This window comes from Rousettus aegyptiacus, unplaced genomic scaffold (assembly GCF_014176215.1).
Source record: "Rousettus aegyptiacus isolate mRouAeg1 unplaced genomic scaffold, mRouAeg1.p scaffold_m13_p_3, whole genome shotgun sequence".
In the NCBI taxonomy this organism is placed as follows: Eukaryota; Metazoa; Chordata; class Mammalia; order Chiroptera; family Pteropodidae; genus Rousettus; species Rousettus aegyptiacus.
The window spans coordinates 76,573,176-76,587,421 of NW_023416306.1; the positions used below are offsets into that span (position 1 = coordinate 76,573,176).

The following is a 14,246-nucleotide window of genomic DNA, read 5'->3' on the forward strand; positions in this document are numbered from 1 at the left end:
GCAAATGACGCATGGTTCCTGCCAACAGTCACTTATTGCCAATAATTAAGTTGGATGATATGGGGAACTAGAAATTTCAGTTCTTTCAGTTCCTTCGCAGGCCTAAAAAAAAAAAGACTCTTTGAAGTACCTGGTTTCTGGCACAGAGTTGTAGCTGGCTCCGCTGTGTTACTCTTGATCATTATAAAAACGAGCCATTAAAACTGAAATAAAATATTTTGCTCAAGTGGTTCCTGGAATTTGTGTTAGAAACAACAGACATAGTCCCACAATAAGATTATTTTACACATAAGAAAGAAAAGGAAAAGGTCAAAGACATTGGGAGCCAAAGACATACACATAATACATCAACTCTCAATTCATCATGTTTGATGTTCTTGAGCAATAATGTTAGCGAGAAACTATTACTTAACCTTGCCAGTATTATCCAAAGAGAACACTTGCGAAATACTCGAGACAAATATGCTGTAATTATTACATGAATAAAGAGCCTGTGTAACATAAACTGTTTTTGTAACATCGACACAGACTCTAGTGGAGCAGACCAGTAATTAGCCAAGGTGACAACAACGGCCACTGTATCTGAGGCACTCTAACAGTTTACAGTGCCAGTGGAAGTGTGATGACTCCCAAGTAACTTCTTCCTGTTTTCAACACAACAACCTTAACAGAAAAATTCTTCTGAAACTTAATCAAGGGTCAATCATACATGTCAGTAATCAACTAGAATATATCTGGTTTCCTACCATTTATGAGAAAAAATAAGTCATCGAATTTCATCTTGATTCTTTTATTTTACTTTTTCAGAAAAGGACTCTTCGATTGCATTACTAGCAAACTCTTACTGTATTTGAAGTCCTAGCCAAGATCTGAAAAGTTCAAATTAATAAACTGTTTTATCATCATAGTCTTAATGTCCAACAGTGGAACATGAACTTAACAGCATGCAAGAAAAGCTTATACTTTTCCTAAAATATAAAACACTTATAAAAGCTAGGATTTCATTATTACTTGATTCTTACTATTTGAATTCTGCATTTATGGATTGATTTACTTTGATTTATGGCTATTAGCTTAGCCACTGCAGGTCAAATTAATACAAATCCTCTAAGTACCAAACCAGCCTTATGACTAGACAGGGACAGCTTTAGCTAGGATAGAAAATTTCTATTTCTGGGGGCTATCCTCAGAGTACATATTTAAAAGACAACACAGCAGTAAAGACTATCCTTCTTTGACTACAAATAACCTCTACATTTAAGAAGTAAGGTATATCAAACATATGGAGATGTACTCATAATAAATATAACATTATTATTAATATTAATAATTAACAATTAATATATTTTATTGTTATATTATTTTACAATAAACATCAGTTTTAATGTACCAGAAGTGATAAAGCTATTCTGAATACTTTATTGATCAATACCATTCTATAGCATTAGAATCAGCCAGGTGAGTAATTGCACTGGAAATAATGCAGTGAGAATCTCTAAAATATCTGCTCTTCTATATAAGCAATGAGAATACTGGCAGTAATTGTCAAAATCAACTTTCACAGAACCTTGGAAACCAACCAAAAGCTTGCAACAATCTGAGGAGCATTTATTTAAGAAAAACAGCTGAATCTCAATAAGAACATGGAGCTCTGAGATATTGTGAATTGCCATGTATCCAGCCCCCTTTATCAGCTTCTTGTAGGGCTTGAAAACCGACCACCTCAGAGTCAAGATAGCCATGACCTAACTACCACTGCATCTGTACCTTCACCAAATCTCTACTCCCAGGAATTTGTCATTATCTAACCTGTCTGGCAGATCCCTGAAGAATCAACTAGTGGGACAAACCCCCAGTCACAGAGCTTGTCTTTATCTGATCTTAGAGTTCTCTCTCCGGGAACACTCTTTTTCACGGGGTATTTTTGGAAAATAGCCAGTGACAATCATTTAGCCTCACAGTTGCCTAAGGCAGTGATAAATATTGGTGCAAACAAGACGGTGACCAAAAACTTACAAGGAGAAACTGGGGAATGAGATTTCCATAGGGAGCTATAAAAAACTCTGACATATTTCAAAGTCTAGAAGGCAATGTGCATGTGCTGTGTTGCATGCACACTTAGAAAAGATCTGAGAAGGCCCTAAAGCTCACCTCTGGTTGACCTTGAGGCTCTGCACACTCGCGGGCACACGCGCTCACGTGCGCGCGCACAAAATGAAGACTAAGGCAAGGTTGCCAATTGCCTGACAAAGCATTGAAGGCATATCTCTAACAAGTACAAAGAGCCTCTCTGCAAGCTGGAGACTTATTGTTTCAAGGAATTTAAGAAAATCTCAGTCCAATTATTAGCAGACCACTAAACTAACCAAGCAGTGACCACACACAATAAAGAATACAAAATTAGTTCAGGCAAGTCAATAAATAAAGAGCAACAATAACAAACAGCAACCACAAATATGGGGGTGGAGACATAAGAATCTGATTTTCAGAGTTGCCATATTATATTATTTAACATCCCCATTATTCAGCAAAATGTAAGTAATGCAAAGAAACAAGAAAGTGTGACCCATACAAGAAAAAGTATCAACCAAGAGAAAATGTACCTAAAAAGGCCAAGACATTGAACTAATTAAAAAGATTTTAAATATGTCCAAAGAACTAATGAAAAGTATGAGAACAATGGATCACCTAACAGGAAATATTAATAAAGAGAAATTATGGGGAAAAAAAAACAGAGAACAATTTTAAAGTTGAAAATATAACTGAAATAAAAATTTACTAGGTGGTCTCAAGAGCAGATCTGTGATGTCAGAAGAATCAGTAAACTTGAAGATACATCAACGGAAATCAAATCTGAAGAGTAAACAGAAAAAAGATCAAAGGAAAATTAACAGAGCCTCAGAGATTTATGGGGTACATTTGAGTATACTAACAAATGCATAATGGAAGTTCCAGAGGGAAAGGAGAGAAAGGGATAGAAAGAACATTTAAAAAGATAATGGCCAAAAACTTCCCAAATTGGGCAGAAGACATAGATCTACACATCCAAAAAGTGCCATGAAATCTAAGCAAGATCAACTCAAAGAGATCCACACCAAGACATGTTATATCCCAAATGCCAAAAGCCAAGCCAAAGAGAGGGTCTTGAAAGCAACAAGAGAGAAGTGACTTCAGAAGGCATTGTCAGTAAAATTAACAGCTAATTTCTCATCAGAACCAATACAGGCCAGAAGTCAGTAAGATGATATATTCAAAGTGCTGAAAGAAAAAGACTGTCAACCAAGAACCCTATGTCTAACAAACCTGTTCTTCAAAAAATGAAGGACAAATGAAGACATTTTGAGATAAACAAAAACTGAGAGAATCTGTTGCTAGCAGAACTTCCCTACAAGAAATACTATAAAGGGAGTCCTTCAGATTGAAATGACATTAGAGAGTAACTCAAATCCACATGAAAAGAATAAAGTGTACTGGTAAAGGTAACTACATATATAAAAGACAGTATAAATGTATTTTTTATTTGTAACTTCTTTTCTCCAATCAGAATTAAAAGAGAACTGCGTAAGCAATCATTATAAGGCTGTCTATGGACTTATAATGCATGAAGATTTAATTTATAAGACAATAATAGCACAGAGAAAGGGTAAGGTTATGAAGCTACATAGGATGCTTTTAATTCCTTTAGTAACAAATTATGACAAGACATGTTAAGTGTTGCCAATATTTCATTAGAGTCTCAAGAGTCCAGGGTTTTTTACTGGAGGCCAGCCATGTAGTCATACCCTGCATGGCCAATACCCAAATTCTATATTCCAAAAAGGACAGCAAGTGCTCAGCATAAACCATATTGTTTGTACAAACAGTTGAAGCATAGCTCTTATCAGTTCTAGAAATAGTGGGAACCTCCCCAAATCGAAATTCTCAAATGTAGACCAAGAGCCAGCATTGCAATCAGTTCTTCCCAAGGACAGCAGTTCAGACTTGCTGTGCTCTTTTCCACAAACAGCATATCAAAACGTATGGGATGCAACTAAAGCATGTGCACAGGGACATGGATAGCTGCATATGATCTCAAATTAGAAATATCTCAAATAAGTAACCTAACATTCCATCTTAAGGATGTAGAAAATTATAGCAAACTAAACCCAAAGCAAGCAGAAGGAAGAATACAATACAAATTAGAATAGAAATGAAATAGAGACAAGAAAAACAACAGAGAAAAATCAACAAAACAAAAAGTTGGCTGAAAAAAAATCAACAAAATTGACAAATCTAGCCAGACTGATCATGAAAAAAAAAAAAAAGAGAGAGAAGATGGGACTGAAAGAGGGGAACATTGCTACTGACCTTACAGAAATAAAAAGGATTATAAAGGAATACTATGAACAATTATATGTGAACTAAAAAGACACAAACTAGAGAAACCAACTCAAGAAGAAATAGAAAACCTGTGTAGAGCTATAAGAACAGACTGAATTAGCAATCAAAACATTTCCAACAGAGAAAAGTCCAGGTCCACATGATTTCACTGGTAAATTCTACCAAATGATCACAGCAGAATTAGCACCAATCCTAAATGAACCTTTTTTAAAAAGAAGAGGTGGGGAACACTTCCTAAATCATTCTATGAAGTCAGTATTACCCTAATATTCAAAACAGACAAAGATATCTCAAGAAAACTCAAAAACAATATTCCTCATAAACACAGAACCAAAATCCTGAACAAAATACTAGCAAACCACATCCAGCAACATTAAAAAAAAAAAAAAAAAACAAGTGTACACCACAACCAAGTAATTTATCATAGGAATGCAATGTTGATTTAATATCTGAAAATCAATCAATGTGATAACTATATTAATAGAGTAAAAAAACAACCACATGATCAAATCAATATGCATTGGCATAAAGCTAGAGAATGAATTAGATTTGAAAGTTTAGGAATAAGCACAAGTTTACCAAGACAATACAATGGTGGAAAGAATAGTCTTCAAAAAATGGTGCTGGAACAACTGGATATCAACATGAAAAAGAAGGAAGTTGTACCATACTTCACACAATGTATAAAAACAAAACAGATCAAAATTTTAAATGTAAAAGCAAAAATTATAAAATTCTTAGACAAACACATAAATTTTTATCATCTTAGATTATGCGATGGTTTCTTAGATATGACACCAAAAGCCCAATCGACAAAGGAAAAATAGATAAACTAAACTTCATCAAAATTTAAAATTTTTGCACTTCAAAAAACATCAAAAAAGTGAAAAGATGACCCACAGGAGTAAAGATGTGCAAATCATGAATCCGATAAGGGATTTGTATCTGAATACAAATCCAGAATATATAAAGAACACTTACAACTCAATAATGATAAATAACCCAATTAAAAATGGGCAAAGAGTTTGAATAGACATTTCTCCAAAGAAGATATATAAATGGCCAACAAGCATTTGAGAAGATGTTCAACATCACTAGTCATTAGGGAAATACAAATCAAAACCACAACGAGATGCCACTTCACGCCCACTAGAATGGCTATAATCAAGAAAAGTGTCCGTACCAGGTGTTGGTGAGGATGCAAAGTTGCACCCTCACATATTGCTGGTGGGAATGTAAAATGCTGTGGCCACTTTAGAAACCAGTTTTACAGTTCCTCAAAAAAGTTTAATACAAAGTTGTCATATGACCCAGTAATTCCACTTCTAGGCATATACCCAAGAAAAATGATAACATATGTCCACACAAATACTTGTACACACGTTTATAGTAGCATTATTTATAATAGCCAACACTAGAAGCAACCTAAGCATTCATCCACTGATGAATGGATAAAGTGAGGTATACATACAGTGGAATATTTTTAGCCATAAAAAGGAGTGAGGTATTAATACATGCTATACCATGAACTGAAACATGATGTTGAATGAAAAAAGCTATACATTATGTGATCCTGTTTGTATGAAATTTCTAAGGTCGGCACATCTAGAGACAGAAAGTAGATTAGTGGTTGTGAGGGATGGAGAGAGGAACAATAGAGAGTGACTGCCAATAAGTCACTTCTTTTTGGGGCGATGAAAAAATTCTGGAATTAGATAGTGATCGTGATTATATACCTTTGCGAATACACTGAAACTCTCGAATTGCACACTTTAAAAGGCAACTTTTATGGTATGTGAATTATATCTTTAAAAAAAGAAAATTACCGAGGTGGCTTTTCCCTCATTACTGATTCTAAAACTCTAAACCCAGAATCAATTCAGAAGTAATGAAATAGAACCCCAAAATGCATCCTGAAGGTACCATTTCCAGTTGCCAGCACATTGGGAATCTCTGTTCTCAGGTTTGATGAATAGAAAGCTGAGGTCTTCTTACAGATGTGGCCTCCATTCTCCTTTGCTGGAGGTCACAGAGCAAGAGAGACAGGGCCTGGCTCAAGCAAAGACATGGCTTCTTTTCCTGGTTCCTTAAACCATGGCACTCCTTCCATTTACTTTCTAAGACTAGCTTATCCCTGAAGGCAATTGGATACAATTTAAAATGTCAGGTCTGTAGAGTTTTTCAGGAAATTCAACATATATTTTCATATCTACGCATGCAAACATTTTTTAGTATGCATGCGCTGTATGAGAGATCATATACCATACCTGAACTCTGGAGTACCAGGACAGTAAATGGTAAGGATAAATACAGTCAATCTTTTTAGAAAAATGGCTTAACAATCACAAGTCACACATACAGTTACGCAAAGAACAGAAGTAAAGAAAGTGACTTTTTATGTTATATGCAGACCAGTAGAGCTACTGATGGCTATTAAAAATAAATATACCAATCACACCCCTCCAAGAATTAGAATTTCTTTTCACCAAGTCGGATGTGGGCTGGTATTTCCTCTCTTTTATGGAGTGTCACACATTTCTTGTATTTTTAAAGTGCCCAAATTTTGACCACTTGTGAGCAAGTTCTAGGCTTCATAAAAAGTGTGTTCCAGAAAAGTGTTAATAGATACTTCAAAATAAATGTTAGTCAATAAAGGAGATGCTACAAGGAGCATGAACTTCTGTTGCTTGAAACCTCTCTTCACTTTCTGTAAACTACACAAAGGATTCATTCAACATGGTTCAGAGGTTGAAAGTGAAAGTGACTCAGACTATTTTCAAAAAGGTCAAGAAAGTGCACTTGCTCCGTTTTCAAATTCTTCTGAATCCTTTGCCTGTGAATATCACTAAAGAAATGTGGCCCCTGAGCTGTAACTTGATGCCATGGTTTTATCACACCTCTCATAAGTGTTCGGGTCCTGCTCTGTGAAATGAGTTCATGAGACTTGCCTTCAGAGGACACTACACACGGCAATCTTCAAAATGCAGTAAAGACTATACCTTGGCAGTGAGATGTGAGGCATGGTCTGTGCAGGAAGGCCGCTCTGTTCCCACTTTGGCTGTGGCTGGCCCACTACTGGGCCTGAGTCCTCCAGCATTTCCTCTGTGACCAAGGAAGCAGCCAGGCAGCCATGTAAAACCAACAAGGTGATGAGAAAATGGGCTGCTTTTCTCAGGGCAATCCACCCAACCTGCCCTCAAAATTGTCACTGTAAATATGGCTCTTAGGCATGATCATCTTTCTTAAAATATTATAAGAACTACTGTTAAACTATGGATTGCCCTAAGGGCCAAGGTAGTAATGAACTAGGTCTATTTTAGGTGGACATGTTTTCTGTGCCTCTTTTGACCCGACCTGCAGTGAGCAGCATTTGCAGCAATGTGGTTGGCATCTACTCAGCCCACATTACAGCTAAAAGGGTGTGTGCCACCTGTATGACTTCAGGGCCAAAGTGGCCAAGTTAGCAGATCTGTCCTCTGCCACCCCCTGCATTCCCGCGGTCCTGGGGAAGTCTAAGCAGTGTCTCCTTTTGACTTCAGCCCTCATGTGTGTCTGGATAAATGCAGAGTGGCCAGCCTGAATGCTGCGGTGGCAGAACCTGTGGCTTCCCCTGGCCTATGGCAGCCTCAATGGTCCCAGTGCCACACTGCAGTTCTACTGAAGATCAGGTTTCTCTCAACATCTCTTTCCAGGCTCCTGAACAGGCCCCTGAACTGACATGTCTGAGACCCACTCTCTGTTCCCACAGGTCTCTTCTGAAACATTAAGCAAAACATCACCACCACATCCACAGAAGAAGACTTCACTGATTACAAAGACTTTTGCCTGGACATATTCAGTCTATCTGTGTAGTGATCAAGAATAACTACTGAATTCTTTACAGGTGAAGAAACAGACTCGGAGGCTAAGATACTTTGCTGGAGGTCTCACCAGCTGGTTTCAGAAGAGCTGAAACTTGACCAGAGCTCCTGTGTGCTTTTCAGTGAATCTGTAACCACCTGAAACTGTGACGTTGAGAACTGAGTACAATATTGAGTCTGATCAGTGCAGAATAGAACAAGATGCCTGTCACACTTTCCCAGAAAAGTATGACTACTGAACCACGCCTCCTCAAACTCCTTCTTTGGGAGGTGGTTCAGAGTATGTAACGCAGGCTCCCAACTGCCAAGATCGGCTCTGCATTCTTTGGCATGTACCTCTGAAAACAGAACTCCTGCCACAGATCCAGCTCTTGTCTCAGTTTTCTAAACAATCAATTGACAAACCAATTTCCTAAGGTTTTTGAATGCTGGATATGAACATGTAGGCGAAGTGCTCAGTTAGAGAAGGTGCTGAGTGGGCATTGCTTAACTGTCACACTGCCTGCCCGCCCCTGTCATCAGATCATTTGATATTCATACTTTCAGTATCTTTCCAAGTCACGAGAAAACTGTCAAACCCATCAGGACAAAGGCTGACACACACAGTGTCAATGGCCTGGTGAATGTTGCTGGGCTATTTACAGGCTGAAGAGTGATCACAGGGTAACGGCCCCAGGTTCACCTCCTGACTCCACCACACACCTGCAATCAGGTCAAGCTCTGGCCTCCTGCTCTTGATCCCAGGATAATCAGTGCCTCTCCTTCTGGGGATGCTGTGAAAAGTAAATATGATAGTGCTTTTAAACACCTGTAGGCATTTAGGGCTTTATAAACGGCAATCATAATCATTATTAACAGTACCTAGCCTTAATTCTCTCATCTTATTCACATTAATATCTTCAGTGATCTTGTCAGTGTTTCCTTGAATCAAAATATACCTCATAATAATGCTGTTTTCTGTACTTTAAGAAGGGATCGATGCATTGGTGGCAGAGCTCACTTTGCTGCTCTGAGGGAACTGTCAGCTCATCAAGGAAGGCCATCTTCCTACCTCGCCTTCTTTAAGCTGGCTCTGGACAGACAGGTCACCAGGGCTGGTCCTGGCTCACCAGAGGTATATCCCGGTCTGTTCTTGACATCTTTTTTTCTCCCCATCAGGTGCCCAGTTCTCTCAGGTTGCTTGAGAATTAGCTGAAAAGTAAACACTGTACCCTGTTGGTTGAAGATTAGGAGCTATCCCTCTAAGGGACAGCTGAATTTGGGGAGGTTCCCAAAGAAAAAGATGAAAATCCAAAAGAAAACATTTGAAACGGTGGGATTTTAGGGCCTGAAACCCACAGATATTTTGAGCAGAGTTCGCTACCCCTAATGTCCAGTCACACTCTTTAGCCCGTTTCATCTATGCAGAAAAATAGTTCTCATTTTACCAAAATATTGCCAAGTCACTTCAAAATGCTTTTTTCCCCCTTTTTATGGCACATGCACACAGTTGTTATTTAATAGTATAAGAAAATAATTTCTATTGGTGTTTTGTAAATGCTGACATCCACACAGTTTACAATTTAACTCAGTGAGTAGACAAATTAAGAAAAGCATGATTAAATATTAAATGTACACTGGCCAGGAATTTCGGGACCAAATCAAAGCAATGTAGTGCCTATCATCAGAAGAGGGAGTTAAGGTCCAGAAAGGAAAAGGGTTAATGGTCAACCAGCTACTGGTCTGGTCCGAATAAAATGACACCCACGATTCTAGTCCACATACACTCTTCTAAGCACTGTCAGAAAAGTAAAAGTTGGAGATGAGCCAATTTTTTGACAGCGAGGAAAAAGAAAAAAAGGACTTGACTGACAGGAAAACCAGATCATTTCTTCTTGAAAACACAAATTTGAAATCATCCTTTAAATCACAGAAATGAGTCACAGGAAATCTGAGTCTTATTTACCATGAATACAATTCTTCTTTTGTCTCAGAACCTCTTTAAGTTAGAGACCTCTTTCTTCTTTTAGAGGTGTGAAAAATTAACCAGCACTAAATTACTTCAAGACTAGTAGGTCTCGTGCTCTGAGATAACTGCAATGTTTTTCCCCTGAATTTCAACTGTGCTTGGTTCATTATCTTCCCTCAGTTGTAATTTAAATTGAAAGTTAGATGCATCCACTGCCATTTCAGATTGACATGGTTTCAGTGTAAGGATGTGTACTGTGTGTGAATGCAGGAGGAAAACAAAAGGGGATGCTCACCGGCCACCTCAGGTGCTGGGCCCCTTCCTGCCAGGAGCAGGACTCTCCCTGCCTAGCACCCAGCTGCTGGAATTGGACCCTTCGGCAAGGCCACTCTGCTTAAGAGAAAACCAAGTGAAAGGCAAACAGCTATACAGACACTCTACTCTTGCTACATGTCTGTAGTATTTGAAGTCACTACAGGATGACGTCTTTGCTTTCAGGTACACTCCACTGACTTAATCAGAACATGATAGGAAATTTAACGGCACTCGATCAACATCAGACTATGATTCCAAGTCAGGAGAGATAAGTCATTCAGCACATGCTGAATGTTTTTTCATTATAATTATTTCCTACTCAGTTAAAATGAGAGTGGCATTTGAACATGTCACAGAACAAAATGGCCCTGACGCCTTTAAAGAACTATGACAAGGACCAACATTTTATTTGTGAATTATCCTGCGTGAAATGAACGGTGCAAGTTTATCAGTAAATGAAGTGTACATACCACCAGATATAATCACCAGAGAGCTGAATTTGAATTTTAATAACCCCTTTCATATGACAATTGGCTGAAGAGTCATCACAAATCTCCATAGTGTTTAGCAGGGCAGGTGATAATGAAGTGCTTGCCTGAGGACAGTCTACTGGCAGAGTGGACATCAGCTAATGGCCAAGTCCATGTTTGCCTCTTTCAGGTTTTTAGAATTAAATTTCCCAAATTCAAAAATAAGTTTCAGTGCCTTAAAAAGTTTGAAAGTCTACATACTTTCCAAGAGCAAGGAAACCATAGTGCTGAGTGTGGGAATGCACAGAACAGGCAGTTCCCCACATGCCAAATTAGACTCCACTGCAAAGAAGTACAGCCGCCATGTTTGGGAACATGGGCACTCCAGGGCCTGGAAATAACAAGGTGCACATCCCAGAAAAGTAAGGCTTCTTCAGCACTGCTGGACCCAGGCCTGGACACAGTCAGAAGGCAGTCTGATGTGATAAAACAAATATAAAACAAAGGTGCTCGAGTTCATTAGAGAGCTCTCATGTTCTCCACCCTTCCCACACACAATTCTGCAGTTCGCTATTCCCCACACACTTCATTCATATCTGCCCCTTGCCACAGGCAAGGCTGTATCAACTCTGACCTGCCCAAGGCTCCTCTATGTGGGAAGGCATGGAGTCTGTCAGAAGAGGATAAAAGGGTTGTTATGATCGCCTCTCTTTATTAGCAAAATAAGGGGCAAGTACAGGAGTGGGAGTAGAGGGCAGGCTCCACTTCACTCTTAATCTGCAACTTCAACCCATTGCCGTGGGCCAACCCTGGCTGTACTGCTTCCTTTCTGTGTTAAGCCAGAGGGCCAGGACACATGTTAGGAGCTCTTACAAGGACCATGGTTCCAGGCCTTTGGCCTCAGTCTCTTCCTGAATTTAGCCACCGTCCACACTATATGCTAAGACTGACCATGTAAAGATGTCACTTGATAGAACCAGAATGGAAAGGTGGTCTCTTCTAAAATCAACATGCAATGCTTTACTCAATTCAAAAATGGGGTAAGAGAAAAATTCTCAAGTTTTCTTTTCACTAATTTTATTTATATTTAGTAAATTTCATTCAGGATCTGTCGATTCCTTTTTCAGTTTGAGATATATGTGTGTGCATGTGCATATAATCCCTTAGAAACTTTATTTGGTGTAACTTCACATTTTTGGTATATAGAAATAATTTTATTTTTGTATTGCAGCACAGTAGACATACAATCAACATTATTTCCTAGGTTGAGCAATATATAAATTATTCACATTAAAAAATTAAGAACAGAAAGCCTCATATGCAGGAAGTATTTTTAATTAAATGTCTACCTAATTTCGAATCTGTGTTTTGACAGTATATATTACTAGCTTTACAAATCTGAGTGCATATGACAGGATACATGTTGGAACGAACTACACGGGGTCAGACTCAAGATGATTAATTCAATGTACAGCTAACTCCCTCTTTACTTTGGTCACTGGGATTCCAGGTGCTGAGGCATACGTGGATCTAAAAGATACTTCCAGAAGTACGTTTATTATACTGGCATTTTGAAGATTGCTGTCTCATTTATTCCCCTTTATAGTGAGGGGACCTCTTCTCCTTAAAAGCCAGAAGACCTTCAAGTCTGTCTTCCGTTGAAATAATCTAAGAGAAACAAAACATCTTATCTGTACCAACAAGTAAAAACAACTGTAAAAAATTAACAACTTTTATCTAAGAAAACTGATTAGAATACAATTGAAAAATCTAAAATCTTTTTGTCATCTGAATAATTCTATGGCCCAATTTATCATTTGAATTCCAAAATGCTTTTTTTCTCCCATTTCAAATATACTTTAAAAATTAACAGGCTTTGTTTTTAAGACAATTTTAGGTTTACAAAAAATTGAGTGAAAGTTCAGAGTTCTGACAGACATTCTCAAGACCCCTACAATTTCCCCTAATATTAACATCTTGCATGAGTGTGGTACATCTGTTACATCTGATGAACCAATATCAATATATTAACTAAAGTCCTCAATTTACATTACGGTTCACTGTTGCATATTTCATAAGTTTTGACAAATATATGTCATGTATCTATCATTACAGTATCGTACAGAATAGTTTCACTGCCCAACATCCCTTATGCTCCACCTATTCATCCCTGCCTCACTCCCAGTGGCTCTTCCGGAATGTCATACAGTTGAAATCAGAGTACATGGCCTTTTTAGATTGCAATCCTTCACTTAGCAATATATATTTAAGGTCTCTTCATGTTTTGTGAGTGTGTGTGTGTGTGTGTGTGTGTGTGGCAGGATAATTCATTTCCTTTAATTGTGGACTAGTACTCCACTGTATGACATACCACAGTTTATCTAGTCACCTACTGAAGGATATGTGGGTTGTTTCAAAGTTTGGCAATTATGAATAAAACTGCTATAAACACTGTTATGTAGGCTTTTGTGTGGACATAAGTCTTCAACTCATTTGGGTAAATACGTAATAGCATGATTGCTGGATTATGCGGTAAGACTGCATTTAGCTTTGTTAAGAAATGGACAAATTGTGGTATCTTGTTTGTATTTGCATTTCTTAATGATATATAATATGAAGCACCTATCCAAAGCTTATTTGCCATCTGTACAGCTACTCTGGTGAGGTGTCTGTTCAGACTCACTTTTTAATGGGTTATTTTCTTATTGTTGAGTTTTAAAAAGTTCTTTGTATGTTTTAGAAACGAGCGCTTCATCAGATATGTGTTTTGCAAAGACTTTCTCCCAGTTTGTAGCTTGTCTTTTCATTCTCTAGTCTTTTGCAAAGTAGTTGTTCATTTTAATAAGGTCAAACATTAATATTTTTCTGTCATAGATTATACTTCTGTTAGTACATCTAAAAAGTCATTGCCAAACCCAAGGTCACCTAGATTTTCCATTATCTTCCAAAAGTATCACAGTTTTTGTGAAGGCTGTAAGCTCTGAATAGATTTTTTTTTTTTTCGGTAGCTGAATGTCCAAATGCTTTATTACTATTTGTTTTCAAGACTATCTTTTTTTCTGTTCAATTGCCTTTGCTCATTTGTCAAAGATCAATTGATTATACTTATATGAGTCTATTTCTAGGCTCCCTGGTCCCACTGATCTGTTAATCTGTTCTTTTGCTAGTACCACACTGTCTTGATTAGTGTAGCTTTAAAATTAGCTTGAAGTTGGGTACCGTCAGTTCTCCAACTTTGTTCTTCAATCTTGTGTTGGCTAACCTGGGTCTCTG

At 37.9% G+C, this 14,246-nt stretch overlaps 1 protein-coding gene across 18 annotated transcripts in view; it reads right to left on the minus strand.

Moving 5' to 3' along the window:
• Positions 1–5,780: 5,780 nt before the first annotated feature.
• The window catches only part of AUH (AU RNA binding methylglutaconyl-CoA hydratase), a 149,971-nt gene continuing 141,505 nt past the window's right edge, over positions 5,781–14,246 (minus strand). For 10 of the 18 annotated variants that reach the window (XM_016160486.2, XM_016160488.2, XM_016160489.2 and 7 more), the window contains one exon: positions 5,781–10,578. In XM_016160486.2, coding sequence (XP_016015972.2) covers positions 10,492–10,578 — 87 coding nt within the window. In that variant the 3' untranslated portion in view covers positions 5,781–10,491. Of the gene's footprint in view, positions 10,579–12,044; positions 12,642–14,246 lie in introns of those variants that run through there. The other 8 variants (XM_036218240.1, XM_016160481.2, XM_016160478.2 and 5 more) reach the window with 5 other exon arrangements.